The following is an 18,403-nucleotide window of genomic DNA, read 5'->3' on the forward strand; positions in this document are numbered from 1 at the left end:
GCTTCTTACCCTCCTTAATCCGTCTGTTCTGCATGATCCCTCTCAGCAGCCTGTTGTATCCCATCCTCTTCCGCCTGCTCACTGTTCTCCTCCCATTCTACTTTTTGTTCTCTATTTCCAGCTTTATCTTTATCTCACTCCCCACTCACTGGCAAGAGCAATCCTCAATCAAGTCAGCCTGAACAGAAACCACTGCAGGCAGCTGGTCTTATCACTCCACAGCAGAAGTTACTTAGTTCATACTCGAGGCATGTTTTCTGAACTGAATGTACCAAGGCTGGTTTGCTATGGAGCAGATCATGCCCTCTGGAATCCCAGTTATCCCACATTCCAGGAGACTCTGCCTTTCCCAAGGCCAAGTCCTTGATTTTACTCTGAGTTCCTTTTTTCTTTTATTATTAAAGAACACTCTAAATAGCCTCTGCTTTTCATCCCTCCCATTCCACACCAATACCCACTCTCCAGTATTTCAGAAGCTACTTTTCTGTCCACTTCTAACCTGCTCTCCTCCACCACTGCTCAATCCTTCCTCGTTTTCTCAGCTGCTTACCACTAACGATCTGTTCTTTCATCTCTTCTGCCTGCTTAGCGTTCTCCTTGTTTCTACCTCTCTTCTAAGCTTTCTTCTTTCTGATAGCAACGTTTTACTTCCAATACAACATACTGGGCTGCTGCTTCCCATGTTCAGTTAGCAGCAGGGAGCTATGGAAACTCCTATGTTTACAGCAAGAGGATGTGCAATCTGGGATCCCTGATATTCCCCTAAATTTGACTTTCCTGGTATCCAAATTCCAGTGTAATTAAGAGCACTACAGTCTCTGAGGTGTTACATTTTGCATACGTGAAGCTAAGATTGAAAAATAAGGCTGTCACCTTGGCTAGCATTGCACATTTGCTTCACTTAACTACTTAGATGGACAACTGGTTACGGAATGCTTTTAAACTCAAAGTACGTTTTCCTATGCTTGCCATTATGACATCACTTTTAAGCTGAATGATTATTTTTCTAAAAAGGAACATATTAAAGAAAAAAAAAAGTGTTTTCCCTCAGGTTTGTCAAATCACATGAAATTACAAGATAACTGATAGAAGGAATTCAGTGCTGACACACTTTCTGTCTGAACATCTAAAACCTGATGTTACTTGAGCATGCAGAATCCACAAGCCACAGTCCCAGGGGCACTCTGGAGCCTAACTATGCTTCTTTTCCCCTCCTATAGTGTATTAACATAATTTCTAAAAGTGAAAAACTTTGTTTTAAAACAATCACTTACGCTAACATTTGAGGTTTTGGGGAGCTTTCATACCAGGAAACAGATGAAGCTGAGCTGTAGGATGTGCTGCCTGGCTGTTGTGTAATTGCATCAGATTTATTCCTTGAAGAACAGATAACATTGCAAGGAGAGTCTCTCAGAGAAGAGGGAAAAGACAGACAACCAGGAGTACAGACAGGAGGCACAGTCATTCCGTCTCGCAGATGCCCACTATCAATCCTTTCAGATCTCAGGGCTCTCTCTTCTGCTGAGCCACGATCCTGGTCAGCACTGGAAGCTCCATCTAATATACTATAATCTGTTTCTTCATAATACCCATTTTCAATCATTTCTTGATCCTCCTCTTCTTCCTCATCTTGCTGGGAAGAGCAAATAATTTGTTTTTCATGTGTTTCCTTTTGAGGGCTAACAGGATTGCTGTTGTCCATAGGCCAAATATCTGAAATATCAGTGCTGCTTCGAGAGCCAAAATAGTTTTCGACAAGCCCTTGCTTTACCATGTCAGTACTACTGGTTGGAGAAGGATTATCTGTACCAGTTTCACTTTTAGCTACTGACAGTTCTTCAGCTGTCTCCTTTAGGTCTAAAGGCTCATGATATCTTCCTTCATTTGTTTTTTCCATCTCATACACTGCATTTACAGACGAGGAACCTGAAACCACAGATGGCTCACCCATACAGGTGATTTCCAAATGCAATTTAACTGTTTCTTCTGTAGTGTTAAGATGCCTTTCAAGGTCCTGAGAGTCCTTGCAGGTTGTGCCAAGGTCTGCCTGTGGGCTGTAACTCTTTGCATCAGTAGACGTAGCCTCATCTGAAACAACTAAGCGTAAAAGATCTTGTCTTCCTGAGAGTGAGGAATGTATAGACAGAGTTTTGTTGTCTGAGTGCCCTGAAAATACAACACAATGTTGCTGCAAATTGGTGTTTGATTTTTTACTGTCATCACATTTTGGCAAGTCAATTGCTCCAAGATCCAATACCGTTTTACTGTCACTTAGCTGACATTCAGGTACAACAGATATCTTTGAATTCTCATCAGGTGACAGCTCATCATCATCTGAAGGCAGAGAATTTATGGATGTCAGGGATGACTGTATTTCACTTACAGCGCTGGTACTCTCAGTGCAATGGCTTTCTATTGCGTTTTTTATAGCACAGTCTGGTTTTAGCAAAAGCTGAGGAAATACTCTCTCACCGTTGTATGTGCTTTGCCCTTGAACATTTTCAAAAACCTGATCAGGGTTGGGGTGAGTTGCAAAAGAACTTGGTTCGCTTTCTACACCTGAATCTGAAAACCTAGAAGACGCATATGTCGTCACACTAACATCTGGTAACTTAGTCACGTCTCCACTTGCAGAAAGTTGACTTTCTTTTGTAGAAGGAGTAGGCTGATTACTTTTCATTTTTGTCAAGATGTCACTGGTATGTTGGAAGTTTCTTTCGTGGATATCTTCCTTTTCAAGCACTGGTTCCGGTTCTCCTGTATTTAATTTGTTTCCAGATTCTGAAGACTGAATATTGGGTGTTTGCAAATTCTCTCCTTGCACTCCATCTTGCGGAAACTCAGCCCATGATCCAATGTGAACAGTTACCTTCTCCCCTTCATAGGGATTCTTATTACTTGGTTTGACCTCAATTGTCCTGACTCCTGAGGAAGCTGGTTGACCTCCATGACAACCTTCAAGTGTACCTTTAGGCTGCAGAGCACTATCTGCTTGTATTGTTCCAGAACCTGTCTGGGAGATAGTAAGTCTACCAAAAATATCCACATTATCACAGTGTACGGGGCTACCTAGACCTGATTGGCCACCTTCAGTCTTGGCAGTTTTTTCCTCTGTTCCAGATGGCAAGTTCTCTTTCCAGATGGAAAAGATGTTCTCTGTTCCAGATGGAAGTTCTCTTTGACTCACTTGCCTGGTGCAGGTCTTTGTATCACAAGGTAATCCACCTAATGTAGGGTCCAGCCCTTCATTAGCATTGCACAAAGGCCTGCCTTCTAAGCTTCTAGAGGCATCTTCCAGTGCTGCACTTTTCAAACATTTGTAGCCTACTAAGACCACAGAGTCCTTAGAGTTCTGCTTCACAACTTTTTTTGTGTTTTCAGGTTTCATTGTTTTCATGAGCTTAGTAACCTTAACTTTGGATTTATTTGCATCTTCATTTTTCCCTTTCAAAGTTTTTGTTAGCGTCTTTTCACTTTCTGAATGCCAAAGGTTGGAGGCACCTGCAGGTCTTATTTTCAGTTCTGGGCTAGTAAAACCAGCTACAAAACCTTCTTCAGCTTCAAATTTATCCAGCTTATTGGACTCTGACCTTGGAAGACTCTGAACTACCAACCAGGGTACATCCAGATCTTTCACCAAAAAAAGCAAGGGGGGAGGGGGAAAAAGTAAGAAAAAAGATTGTTTACAACAAGGTTATGCAGGTAACTGAAGTTATAAACCACTAGTAATTATAGAACTTCACACATTCTCAAAACTCAAAGTAACATTTCCTAGCAAATAAACATACTCCTCTAAAGCTAGCAAGAAACGTAAAAAAAAACACCTCAGGTTTTACATAGTTTTTTCTCATTTCTTCAAAACGAAAACTGCATTGCGAGGTAGGTTTACCTTCAGTAATTGAATCTAAATATCGATCTTCAAAGATTATAGGCAAGGAGTTCATATCTCCATCTAGTTCACTGCATTCAATAGGGAGGGGTGGAAGAGAACTGCAGAAGGAAGTGTTTTTGATAGCTGCACACATTTGTAAATGACTTTGAGCACTGAAAGAAAACAACATAGCCCTACATGAAAAAAACAGAACTATTTATTTTTACATTAACAGAAATTAGCAGTAATTTAATTCACTTTAGTAGAAGCTTTTCTACTAATTAGTTATTAAATAGCTTTAAGTTATTTAATAACCTCTTATATAACTTTCATTAAAAATCTTCAAATCTTTATTTCAAACGTAAGTTTCTCTTGAACTTGTTATGCAGGTATGTTTGCAAGACAGTACTTCTGCACAACATAAGCTGCAGAATAACAGTATTACATGTTACATACTGTGCACTTCAAAGGCTACTCACTGTAGTTCTTGATAGGCAAGGGCAGCTTGCCTAGGATGCTCAAGACAAAAGAATGCTTCTGCAAATCTGCGCACCTACAAGATCCAAACAAAGTCAGAGCTTATTTTATATTACATACAACTTTTGAAAATCCACCAGCATTCCTACACTCCAATGTTATTAATCTGAATGTATGAGACAGCTACTTTTTTTAAAATGTTCATTCTTAATGGGAGGGAAGAGGATGCCACAGACAAGACTAGCAACTGAAACGAGAATTTTAATTTGTGCACTGGAAGACTGAGGGGAATTACATTAGATTCAATCGAGTGCTGAAAATTTGATTACCAAGAAATCAACCATCCAAATCAAGCTCACGTGAAACAATAACACACAAAAATATTCAGAGAAATTTCAATAAGAAGAAAGGACATGACTGATGGACACTTCTGAATACGCTTGAGGATTACCTTCAGAAGTAGAAATCCATTAGATACTCTGTAGTCTCAAAATACAGAAAAGTATATGTTTCAAATTTTCCATGAATACTATCTAGCCTACAGTAAACTATTGTGCAAAAAACCCTTTTGTTTGTAAAGATTTCAGCTGCAAATGACAAAGACAATAACAAAATGTATGCTAATTACAAGCACTGTATTAAAGACTTAATTATACACCTGAAGTCAATAAACCATACAATACTAAAATGGTATTTTATAACATAGAGGAGTGTATTTTTTTTACCATCAAATACATAGTATGGAAATAGTGTGAATTATACACTAATTTACTACAAATAAAACCATAATGTATTAAAAATGCAGTATATAGAAACCCCAAAGTTAATGTTTTGCAAGACAAGATTTCTCACATTTCCAATATTACATAAAAATATTAATTCAATCTAGATGCATTTTTAGAACTTTTATTTTTGCAAGTGCCCAATTACCTGCATCAAAAACAAGTGTAATTCAATGCAGTATGACAGTATCTCGTTTGTTGTAACAGAACATAGAAAAAAGAGAATGTGCTGTACAGTGGCTGTTGGCAACTGCCTGGGCATTAACTTGAGCATAAACATCAATTTGCTTATATCAATAAAACCAAAATTTCTATTCCATTTAGAGAACCACGTATGTAGCTAGTCTACTTAGTCAATCATTTATTTACCAATCGCTTCCTGGACCTCTACTCTTTTATTTCCTCAATATATTCTGGGTCATCTTGGCGTATCTGGTGGAGCAGGCATCAGATCTAGTTCAGTTCCCTCAGCTTTTTCACTACGCTCAGAGCTGCGTCCAGCATCCCTGTCCACCCTGAGCACAGACATGGCACTGGGAAAATCCTGTGTGTTAACTGGCAAATACCAAACTTTCGAGACTAACTTCTCTTCAGGGATAAGCACCTGCAGGGAGTTAGTTCTCCCTCCTGATATACTGCCCAGCATACATTTATAGAGAGTACCATTTGGATGAAGTTTTAGGTTCTGCAGTTTCAACTTTTTCCTCTTTTTTTTTTTTTAATTAAACTGTAAAAAAACTGCTCCAAGGTGCTTAAAAAAACCCCAACCACTTCAAACCACAAACATCAAACCCTCAATCTCTAACCTGTGCTAGAAGCTGGAAGTCTTGTCCCAACCAGAATTCAATTTACTGTATTATATAAAATTAATCTCAGTGATAACATCATCTGTGTATAGTCATGGAAAATGTTTTGGAAGTAAAAAAGAAAACACTAAATTGGATACTTCCTTGTAAATGCAACTTCGACTCTCCGCAGTGACCAGACACACACACAAAAGATGGATCTGCTTTCCTTCAGAAACTATGTTAGGAGTTCATGCATACACACATGGGATTAGAATCAGTGTTCCTAAGTATTCCTCTGCATTTTCCCAGCTGGCTTTTCTAAACAGGCATCTACCTTCCAAACACATGACTTTGTCAGAGCTAATCCCCAACCTTTCCCCCAGAAAGGGAAAAGATTGTTATACAATAGATTTTGAGACAATTTTACAGGTTAAAAACTAGATTTTAGAACAACTGATCATGAAGAGTGGACTGGTTAGTGTTCTAAACTGAAGCAATTTAAAAATGAATTAAAGATCCTAATCAATCGGGTAATAGGAAATAAAATAGTAACAGGAATATTGCCCAATTTGTAGATGTCTGTGGTTCAAGCCAAGGAAAGAGCATAAAGCTGTTTCCCAGGAGGCAAGCAAGGCGGTTTTGACTTTAGATGTGAGCAATCACTTTACTGCACAAAGTAACTGGATTTATATGGAGACCAGATCTTTAGCATTCTGCCACTCTCTCAGGAGGAGAGCTTTTTTTGTTAGCAATAAACCCTATTTGTGATTGTTTAAGTAATTCCAGTGCTTTTGAAGGAAATCTCAGTATTAGCTCCAGACAGCTCTGAACATAGTAGCAACGGTATAAGACTAGTTGAAAGCAAGCTCTAAAAGTCCACACAGATCAACACTAAGGAGAGAGAAAACCCCCAAACAACAGCAGTTTATTAGGTTTAATCAGTGCTTAACTTATGGAAGGACCAAGGCATTAGCTAGGATGCTGTTAAACAGGCTCTGCACAACCAGAATGACTATTGGCTGGTGATAGTGACTCCGGCGCTACTGCCTTGAGCTGACTCCACAATGACTTTGCAGGAGGAAATTGTTTCTGCGAATCCTAGTGCCTACAGACTTCCCAAAATCATGGGAAGGACAAGGGGTAATGGTTTTAAAATAGAGGGAGGTAGATTCAGATTGGATATTAGGAAAAAATTTTTTACCATGAGAGTTGTAGAACACTGGAACAGGTTGCCCAGAGAGGTGGTGGATGCTCCATCCCTGGAGACGTTCAAGGCCAGGTTGGATGAGGCCCTGAGCAACCTCATCTAGTTGGAGATATATATCCCTGTTCCTTGCAGGGGGGTTGGACTAGATGACCTTTGAAGGTCCCTTCCAGCCCTAACCATTCTATGATTCTATGATTCTATGGGTTTTGTGGTCCTCTCAATGCAAAGAGAAGAACAGGAAAAATCGGATAGAAAAACTGGTATGGAATATATATTGAGTCCCAGTGCGTTTACGAGCAGCAGTCTGAGATCTTAGTTCTGAGTTGTCATTCTTTTCGGACTAATTACACTGAAATAAATAATTTTGGAAGAGCATGTTCAGACCTACCAGAAGATGTCACTATGGAACAAACAGGTGAACTAGTTTTTGTAACAGAAAATAATATATTCTAAACAGTCTTCTCAATAAAATGCAGTTGTAAACCTATCAGTGTGATAATGTAGTTGATGGATGTTCCAGTATACCTGAAGCGTTCCTGAGTTTTTTATGCAGTGCTTAATATTTAAAGTATTTTTAAATAGTTAAGTATTTAAATACTCTAAGTAAAATACATAAAAATAACTAAAATTATTAAAATAATAATACTTAAAATATATTATTTCATTATAACCTCATTTTCTAACAACACTTCATCAGAAGTACCTGTTTCATAAGCATCTGTGCAAAGAGGGTGAAAGTCATCAAATACAGACGAGAGGCATTTCTCAGGCATATTTTAATATAAATATCTAAATCAGTCAGATGAATGATTTCCTGAAAAGGTTCATTCATCTTAGATTAATACTAAACCTCTCCAGGGAGTAATTTCCTGTGGAGGGTATAGTCTGTAAATACTGCAAGATGAAAAGGTAAGGTTAGAGAACACAACAGAGTATCCATTTCCAAAATAAAAGAGACTATTTAGAAGGACAGAATTTTGTATAGTACAAAAATCTTCCTTTCAGAAAGGACAGATATTCTCTCCAGAGGAGAATTAGTAGGTCATCTCTCAAATTTCAACTACATTCAGTAACCAGAAAGCCAGCATCATTTGACACGTGCAGATAACGCCTCTACTAAAACATGATTGTCACACGTTTCCCACAAGAAGTTTATATGAACCCTCAGAATATAAATCATCAAGAGACTAGTAATACAAGTTATTACACTAAGCACTGCAAAACAAGATCCAAAAATCAACAACCAAACACGTTCTTAAAAATGTCAAGGCTCAAATTTACCATCTCTTTTTAATTTAAAGGTTTACTGAATTTATGTATTGCTGCCATGTGGTAAGCCCAGTGAAGCCATGTCTTTTTACATATATTTGCAAAGTATTCACACAAGCTCTTCGCATCTTGGAGTACAGAAAACAAGTGTCATGTTTGCAAATTAGTGCTTGTAAAATTAAATAATGACACATTGCTGGTTGTCTGTAAGTTGGCTCAGGTAGAATTTCCTTCTCGATGCTGTATTCTTTGAATTTTAGAGTCAGCCTGCCTGCTCTTCGTTATCAGGCTCTAAATAAAAAGGTAAGTGTAAGATTACCCACATCCTGCATCTCTTTTTCAGTCTTTAATGTTTGGGTAGGTAATGGAGTATCCAGTAACTGCAGAACTCAATAAGAAATAGCAATTAGCCACTTCTTTAGAAAAATAAAATAAGCACGACTTTTTCAGTGACAGTAAGTCACTGAGCCTCCGGGCTCAACTTAGAAGGCTACTAAGTTTTAGAGACTCGGCGTCCCTCACTAGCAAGCTACACTGAGCACTACGGAAGACTCTTCATCCTCACACCACTATGCTGCAAGTGTGGATTCACACCTCCAGAAAAGAATATTTCTACAGCTTTTATTCAAGAATAATTTGCCTTTTTCTTATTAAAAAAAGCAAAACCTAAATATGATGTGGTGCTTGAAACAAGTCTATTTATGCGTAGTGACAGGTAACAAAACAAGTGGGCTTAGCAGCAACTGGAAACAAAAAAAATGCAGGCATGGAATTATACTTTGCTGTTTTTTTTTTAAAAAAAAAAAAGGAGAAAGGGAACTCCTATTGAAATTTTCTGAAAACTGGAAAGCATCACAGAAATACTTTTAATATGCACAATATCTCAATTCACTACTTTGATTCATGCTCCCTAAAATAACTGCAGTGAAATTCAGTAATTAAGGTATTTGAGAGCTAGAGAGAATGACTTACAGAGATTTAAAACCAAACCACATTTAAGAAAGTAAATACATGATAATTAGCAGTCTCTTCTTTTTTTAAAAAAATGTTGAAGTAGTAAAAATAAAAGTATTAATACTTCTTTTGGCTTTATTAAATATATACTTGTACAAACACTAACGTGCCAGCAGCCGCATGCAAGTGCAGGTTAAATGAAATTGTATTCGTTTCATACCTTCCACTAGTTAACTTGAAGAATTTCAGAATTTACGCAAAAAGCACAGAAAGGCAAGTAAGATTCACAGATAGCTAGGAAAACGCTCAGACTTTCCTACAGCTAGCAGGTTTAACAAATAAGCCTTAAGCTCTTCTTCCTGAAAGATTCCCTCTATTCTCCAGAATAGGCCATTTCCACAACTATGATTCCCTCATTAAACAATGTGATTTATCCAGTCTGTAGGTAAGACCACAATCCAAGTACCCTTCATAATCAGTTTCCCCTCCAGAACCAAAACAGAAAGGGCTTTGATGCAAGTGACAGAAATGCAGGTGAGACAAATAAGATCTCTAAGAAATAAAGCCTTCAAATAGGCTTTGTTTCGGGTTGTGACGAGTACAAAGCACTGATAACGTGTATTCTCACTAATGAGACCTTCTAACAAGCTCTCTGCAAACAGCTGTGCAAGAGGCGCCTCCGGACAGTCTCTTAAAACGACGTATTCCATAATGCGTGTGAGACAAACGCACGGAGTGCCAAGTCAGACAGTAAAGATACCAGGCCAAGCTGTGTGCAGCATCAAGCTGTGTGTTTGATGAGTAGGGGTGGTGGCTGTCATTGGTTTTTTGGTTTTGTCGTAATGAATCTTACACTCTAAAAACTTTAAAATGTTAGGTTTCTTCGAATCCATGGCCACAAAAGACGGGAGGGAAAAATATTAGTAAGTAAGGGTAACGCTTTAGTTCATATTTGAAAATATTTCACTATGGGAACCAGTATGGCTGTGGTTTTGTGTCGGTATATACACATATACAGATCAACCATGTGTGCGGGTACTCACAATATGTATTTTTATACATGTATACACATACTCACATGCCAGATCATTTCCGATACACCTCTTCTTGTTCTAAAATCCTACTGAGAGACTTTTCAAGGCTTACGTGCGTTATAAATTCTTAAGTCAGAAGGAATGTACACTGTTTTATGATGTATGCGGGCAGCCTAAATGCAGCAGGGAAGTAAAATGCAGAGTGGGCAGTAGGCATTGCTCCTGCAGAAAAATACATCATACTGCACAAACACATCGTACTCCACAAGCTGCAATTTGCCTTCTGAACTGCATTTCTTTTTCAAAAGATCAGGGAATTGCTTGGTTCGTAAACATAAATAATGTATTTTATGTATTATATTCCAATAATAAGCTCTAACAACAGGATACACAAGCTAACAAGTGCAATAAAAAAGCTCCCTTTATGATTCCAACTAAGCTTCCCAAATAAAACTAGAAAAATCAGAATCTCGAGTCTCATTTTGATACACATTTCATAGAATGATAGAATGCTTTGGGTTGGAAGGGACCTCAAAGATCATCTAGTTCCAACCCCCCTGCCATGGGCAGAGAAATCTTCCACTACACGAGGTTGCCCAAAGCCTCATCCAACCTGGCCTTGAACACTTCCAGGGATGGGACATCTACAACTTCTCTGGGCAACCTGTTCCACTGCCTCACCACCCTCAATGTAAAAAATTTCTTCCTTATATCTAATCTAAATCTCCCCTCTTTCAGTTTAAATCCATTGCCCCTTGTCCTATCACTACATGCCCTTGTAAAAAGTCCCTCTCCAGCTTTCCTGTAGGCCCCCTTTAGGTACTGGAAAGCTGCTGTAAGATCACCCCGGAGCCTTCTCTTCTCCAGGCTGAACAGCCCCAACTCTCTCAGCCTGTCTTCATAGCAGAGGTGCTCCTTAACAATGTACCCCAGTAAGAGTATGAACATGCCAGAGTTCCCAAAAAGTCAATACTTACTCTTAACGTGTGATGCTCTTGTGCTAGCAATGCTGTGACCTCCTCTTGTAAGGTAATGACCTCCAGAAATTGCCCCCAGAGAGCCATCAGAAGTGAGCAAAGCTGAGCAAGATTCATATTTATAAGTTCTGCCAGTTCATCAGGATTTTCCATTTTCTGAATTAGGAAAACATATTTACATGATTAACAGATGAGACCATAATGTACAGAGAAGAATAAAAAAAAAAGTGTACTTTATCTTAGTGAGAATTTTAATTTAAAAAGTAACTTCCACATGAGAACCGCTTTGTTTAAGTATCAGAATTGAATTAATCTATGTTACAAAACTAACAGATTATTGCTTTAAATATTATCCAGTTGTCTTTTAGGATTAGGACTCCTAAGCTTATATTAAAGCAAGAATTCAATTTTTGGCAACCATAACTGAGCTGCAGCTGTTGAATTTTGTTGTATTTTCTAAGGTGCAAAAATACAGCATGTCTGAAAGGAACAGGAATCAGCAATCCAAACCAGAAAATCAATACTCGCTATGTTAGTCCAAATTTGATACAATTATAAAAACTGAATAACTGAATCTCTGTTTCTGAATAGTCACAACTCACAGTAACATTTATATGGTGCTATATATCTACATACACTTTAACCACGCTCAGGAACCAGTGTTACAGTATAAGCGTCTCAGAAGCAGATCACACCAAGACAAACACAGTACGAAGTAAGTTTTTCTTTCTTAACAAAGTACTGTAATCCTGTGATACAGTTCCATGCCAGCCAACTGTAGACTACTAGGCATATGTTCCCTGCCATTTTAGAAAAAAAATATAGTTTTTCAGAACCTCATTGCTGGCACATAAGGCACTCAGGCAAATGGTTTAAAAAGTAAAGATAGTAAAGACTCAACTCCAGCAATACAAAAAAGCAAGTAGAAAAAAGGATTGCCAATACTGAAACACGAGCTTAGTAGGAGAGAGTGGAAACAGAAGGAGGAAGAACTTTTGATGAGAACTGCACAAAAGAACAGAAAGAAGAAAAAGGAAAAAATACAAACATACTTCAGCAGGCATCTAAGGGCGAAACAAAGTATCATAGGTACCAAATGAATTTACAGAAGCTATGTAAATGTAAAAAAAACCTTAACATATGAAGTAAGCTAGTTAGTTGCCCATAGAGAGCTAACTGTGCTGGCTTTGTCTCCAGTTATAAAAATGATATCCTTTTAAAGCCAGTGTTACATTTCCTTGCACTTATACTACTACTACAGTAACAAAAGGTTTGTCAAAAGTCAGGCAGATGGCTCACTCAGCAGCAAAGCACAGACAATCTTTCAAAAAAGTTTTAAAACCTGTGCTTTAAATTTCACTGTGACAAGGAAATTAGCGATGTAGTTGGGGCTAGTTCTGTCTAGGGAGAGAGTTGGGGACACATATCCAACTAATCTGAAGTAGATAGTGTTTTCTTGAGAATGCAGGGCAAATAGAAGTCCTTCCAGATGAGGGGATGATTTGAAGAAGGTGGTTTTGTACAACTTACTACTACTGCTTGAACTTCTATCATTGTTATTTGATACCATCAAAACCAAAGAATTCAAATTATAAATGTAGAAAATGCAAAATGAGATTTTAATACAAGTAATCCACCTTTCTATAATCTTCAGTTTCACAGTATACAAAAGTTACCATGGCTACTACTGACACAGCAAGCCACTAGATCAATAGTCAAGTGTTGGAGTTAGCCCAGCAATTTCTCTTTGAATGAGGAGTAGCTGAGATACATGTTAGAAAAAAACATAGAGGATGTAATCACTGAAACAGTTTATTCGCAAATAGCATATGAAATCAGCATACTCTGCTTTTATAGTTATTTCACTTATTTAATAAATGAAAAAAAATGGTACCTTTACTTCTTCACACAATTCTGTAAGACGAACTTCTACATCTATGTTCTCTGGAAAGATGAGAGGATATATCCATGAAAACTGTACTTTCCAAGTTGCAGAGTAAAACCAATTATCTCACAAAACAATTTTAAAACGTAAAAGAGCCCATCAAATAAAATTTGAAGCCATATTAAGTACCACAATCAATTTTAAACCAAGTAAATTATAAACTCCCATTATAATAATTTCTTACTAATTTCTGAGATTGAGGACAGAACACAATTAATAATAAAAAGGTTTGCAATTGAGCATCACTTATCATGATACCTTGTCAAGGATAACAATTTTCCATTCAAAATTATACTTGAAAATACTGTAATTTCAACATACAATTTGCAGATTATCCACTGAGAGCTGCTCAGCTCTTCAGCAGTAATGTCATTGCTCGCAACCAAGATAAGAGAATTCCTCTTCTACCTCAAATTTTCCAGAGATACGTTATTGCAATACCATTTTTCTACAGGTATATTATCTACCTGATTTTCAAGCTGCATGACTATAAATATAATTCTTTAATTGTCTGAGGATTTATATTTTAGTCAAATAAAACTGCTCCTTAATTGATCTTTCTCTCAATAGCTCAATGTTAAGAGCAAATCAATCTTCCATGGTATGGCAGCTTACACTGGATCTCAACCTCGAATGACTGACTTATAAAGAAAACAGATTTATTCCTTCACGTAAGATGTTCTTCCTTGTTAATTATTCCTATCCTACCTTAGGAAATCTGATCAATTAAATAATAATTTAGTACTATCTTTTGATTTCCTTCTATATCTGACGTACCAGTAACAGGGAACAATTTATAAACCCTCAAAGTGTTCGTAACAAATATTTATATTTAAATTCATTTTTGAAACACAGTATTAAGGAAAAAAACTACTATGTTTCTTGAAAACATACATCAACAATAAATTTAGGATATGGATAACGCATGTAGGTTAACGGAATGGAAACAGTGTGTTTACTCAACTTATCTTCAAATGATACCATCTAGATTTGGTAAACATATATTGATTTTCAACTAATTGTATTCATCATATTTAGGTTTAAACTTAATGCCAAACAAATTAACTCACACAACTCAAAATTCTGAAAAAATATACAACCTGCGGAAATGCATGAAGTTCTCTGAAACAAGTTTAGAAATATTTTTCAAAGAAACTACATACACCTACATTAGCTAAACAGTACTTGATAATTATTCTGAAAATATATGAAAGCAGCTTAAGATATGATACTACTTTTGGTGTGTTTGTGGATGCACAAATTTGGTCATTACTGAAAAAATTAAATGGCTTACTTATGAGACACAACACTGATTATCTTGTTTATCACACGGCAATTGAGAATATGCTTTGAACAACATTTAAAACTCTAAAAGTCTCAAATCGTTACGGAAAATCCCAAGCTACAATGTTATATTTAAAAAAAAAAAACAAACAAAATAGAGACAAGACAAAAGGAAATTAAATATTAACATTTAACAGCAGTAATGTTCACCCAGCAAACATATGATGCAATTTTGCTAGCTCTGCTAAAAAATAGTTTTGTTTATTTTTTAAAAACCAAAATAGTTGTTTTTTAAAAAACAAAACCCAAATGCAGTTATAGACAACTAAGCTGGTGATCTACTATGAGACTGAACTGTCATTTTATTCTTTTCCCATCACAATCTTCCTTGTGCTTAAACAGCACTATGGTCTTTCGGTCAGCATCAGGCCAACAATGACCTCTCCGAAGGGAGAACTGGCTGTTTAGATATGGACCAATGCACCTTAAGCTTTGAGAAAGTCATAGGACAGAATCATAGAACCGTTTAGGTTGGAAAAGACCTTGAAGATCAAGTCCACCACTAAACCATGTTCCTAAGCACCACATACATCTACACGTCTTTTAAGTACCTCCAGGGATGGCAACTCCACCGCTTCCCTGGGCAGCCTGTTCCAATGCCTGACAACCCTTTCAGTTAAGAAATTTTTCCTAATATCCATTCTAAACCTCCCTTGGTGCAACTTGACGCCATTTCCTGTTGTCCTCTTGCTTGGTACTTGGGAGAAGAGGCCAACACCCACCTCGCAACAACCACTTTTCAGGCAGCTGTAGAGAGTGATAAGGTCTCCCCTCAGTCTCCTTTTCTCCAGGCTAAGCAACCCCAGTTCCCTCAGCTGCTCCTCATAACTCGTGCTCTAAACTCTTCACCAGCTCGTAGCCCTTCTTTGCACATGCTCCAGCACCTCGATGTCTCTCTTGTCTTTTCTTGTAGACCCAAAACTGAACACAGTATTCAAGGTGTGGCCTCACCAGTGCCGAGTACAGGGGGACGATCACTTCCCTCATCCTGCTGGTCACACCATTTCTGATACAAGCCAGGATGCTATTGGCCTCCTTGGCCACCTTGGCACACTGCTGGCTTATATTCAGCTGGCTGTCGACCAATATCCCCAGGTCCTTTTCCACCAGGCAGCTTTCCAGCCCCTCTTCCTCAAGTCTGTAGCATTGTACAGGACCCAGCACTTAAGCCTTTTTGAACCTCATACAATTGGCCTTGGCCCATCGATCCAGCCTGTCCAGATCCCTCTGCAGAGCCTTTCTACCCTCAATCAGATCAACACTCCTGCCCAACTCGGTGTCATCTGCAAACTTACTGAGGGTGCATTGGATCCCCTGGTCCGTATCATTGATAAAGATAATAAAAAGAACTGTTTAACTACACAGTCTTGTGTAGAGTTTGGAAGAATCAAGCCTTCAGATACCCGAAGCAACTTGAAAGATTTCTCAGGAACAGTAGTCTTTAATTATCTAAAAAATTGAGTCTGCGATTAATTAAATGAAACTATAATTTTTAGCTCTTTTATTAAAATGGTGACAAATGACTGAACTCTTAAATAATTTTCATTTAGTAAAATAGAACAACAGTAAACCAAGAAACAGTAAAAATTTCTCATGTTATTATCTATATTCAGCCTAAAAATAAGTAGCTCAATTCTGCAGACTTCATCAGAGTTCAACTATAGTGAAATGGTGCTCCTGTTTACAAAATAGTAGAATATTTTATACTATTAATCAGAATATAATATTTTGTATTATTAATAAGAATATAATGTTTTATATTATTAATAAAAATCTGAGGGGTTATATCACCTGCTTTGGAAACATACCTAGGTAGGCGTCTCTCTGGGTTCGTGGATATTTTCTTCTGAGAAGGCGTTCATAAAGGACCTGCATGCTGGCCTTGGCTAGTTATAGGGATTGCACACATATCACTAGTTACTACACTCCTTTTTTCATCTGTGATTTATTATTTGCCTTAAAGTTAGTAAAAAAGCTTATTGCTAGCCTAGCAATTAGTGCAATTAGATCAGTACATGAAAGCATGTAATTTTAGTGCAGTTTCTAGATTAGATATCACTCATAATACACATGAAGCTAGCATTTTTTTATTTCCTAAACCCAATAATATTTAAATGCTAAATTACAGTTATTGAGTCCAACAGTTGTCTGCACATGCTTCTGCAAAATCACTGTCTTGTGTCAAAATTATATGACAGAGCAATAGCAAAGCAAACAGAAGAAACAAAATTAAAGAGGTAATAACTCATTTTAAAACAAAAAAGCGACGATTCTGGGATTTAAAGAGGACTTGAGAGATTCTCTTCTGCCAAGTCCATTTAAATTTCACACACAAAATCTCCAATATAAACCAGCTCATTTACTTTAAAAAATAAAAATAAATACAAATGACAATTGTGTCCTTTGTGAAGTCCAGAGAGTTTCAATTTCTTTACAGACATCACAGAAACATAGCCTTTTTTTTTTCCCATTCTTGATGGATTTGAGAAAAATCAGTGTTAATGGTAGGTATTAGTTATTTTTCATGAGCAAAAGGTGAGTAATAGTAGCATAATTAATATTTACATTATTAGTCCTTTTTGTTATATCAATTGCCCCAATCAATATATGTACAAAATAACTGAAATAAATGAAAACAAGATTTACAAATAAGGAAACAAAGTAATTTTAGCAGAAACTTAAATAGCAAAAAAAAACCCACAGCAAAAAGTCAGCAAAATATGTACAATGAATGTCAAATCTAAGTAGTAATTTTCTCTTCATATATTTATTTTGAGCATTTCTGTTGAAGCTTGCGTTCCTAAACGTAAGTTAAATTACCCACAGAAATGACAAAAGATCTGACTCAAGTTCCAATGAAGCTTATAAAAATGTTTTTGGTGACTTCAGTGAGGTTTGAAAGATACAACCCAACTATGCAAATCAATGGCTCGGGTTTTTCTATTACATATATATACATTTTTTTTTTTTTTTTGTAAGAATGTTTTAGGGGAACTGAAGGTCCTATCTGAAACATTTAAGCATCGAGATTTAGTCCAAGCCTATCTTTGCAACAACAATAGTGCCAGCATACTCTATTTGGGAAAAAGCACACTTTGTCCTTAAAAGGAAGACCAAGAGTTGAGTCATTCCTTCAACAGGGTGTTTGCCTCAGTATTAAGATAACTGACACTGAAATACTCTTTGCATCGTAACTGTAGCAGAACTTTTGCCTCTATAAAGAAAAAGCCTCAGTTTCTGGTATTTATGCACAGATTTGTAATGCACTTTGTCTCTCAAAAAAAATAATCCAAAAAATAGCTTTATATTTTGTAATACATAAGTGAAATATTCTTTGATTGAATCATTAATTGACCACATCATATTTTAAAAATAGTTTTCATATCTCTACATCCAACTTTGTTTCATAATGCTAGTTTTGACATTGGTAAAACTAAACAACACAAAAAAAAATCAATAAATGCTGTCTACAATCAGTGTAAATTCAAAAATATCTATTTTTTGGATTTAAATAGAACCGTAGACTCATAGAATAGTTTGGGTTGGAAGGGACCTTAAAGGTAATCTAGCTCCAATCACCCTGCAGGGGGGCAGAGACACCTTCCACTAGACCAGGTTGCTCAAACAGAACTTTATGTGACTAAAATGGTATATGCTTGATGTGGAAAAAGTCCAAATCATCCTTTATAATGCCTATGTATTTTCCTTTTTCACTTTCACTGCTCTCCTAGTTCACAAGTTGAGGCTAGGCACTC

The 18,403-nt window shown here is 37.0% G+C and overlaps 1 protein-coding gene across 7 annotated transcripts in view; it reads right to left on the reverse strand.

The window, feature by feature from the left end:
* FAM135A (family with sequence similarity 135 member A) overlaps nt 1-18,403 on the reverse strand; it is a 73,590-nt gene that overhangs the window by 22,371 nt on the left and 32,816 nt on the right. For 2 of the 7 annotated variants that reach the window (XM_086608294.1, XM_086608292.1), the window contains 7 exons: nt 16,457-16,534; nt 13,254-13,303; nt 11,360-11,515; nt 4,351-4,424; nt 3,890-4,044; nt 3,188-3,191; nt 1,275-3,029 (listed from right to left, as the gene is read on the reverse strand). In XM_086608294.1, coding sequence (XP_086464420.1) covers nt 1,275-3,029; nt 3,188-3,191; nt 3,890-4,044; nt 4,351-4,424; nt 11,360-11,515; nt 13,254-13,303; nt 16,457-16,534 — 2,272 coding nt within the window. Of the gene's footprint in view, nt 1-1,274; nt 3,631-3,889; nt 4,045-4,350; nt 4,425-11,359; nt 11,516-13,253; nt 13,304-16,456; nt 16,535-18,403 lie in introns of all 7 variants that reach the window. The other 5 variants (XM_086608295.1, XM_086608296.1, XM_086608293.1 and 2 more) reach the window with 5 other exon arrangements.

Source organism: Tauraco erythrolophus, chromosome 2 (assembly GCF_009769465.1).
Source record: "Tauraco erythrolophus isolate bTauEry1 chromosome 2, bTauEry1.pri, whole genome shotgun sequence".
In the NCBI taxonomy this organism is placed as follows: domain Eukaryota; kingdom Metazoa; phylum Chordata; class Aves; order Musophagiformes; family Musophagidae; genus Tauraco; species Tauraco erythrolophus.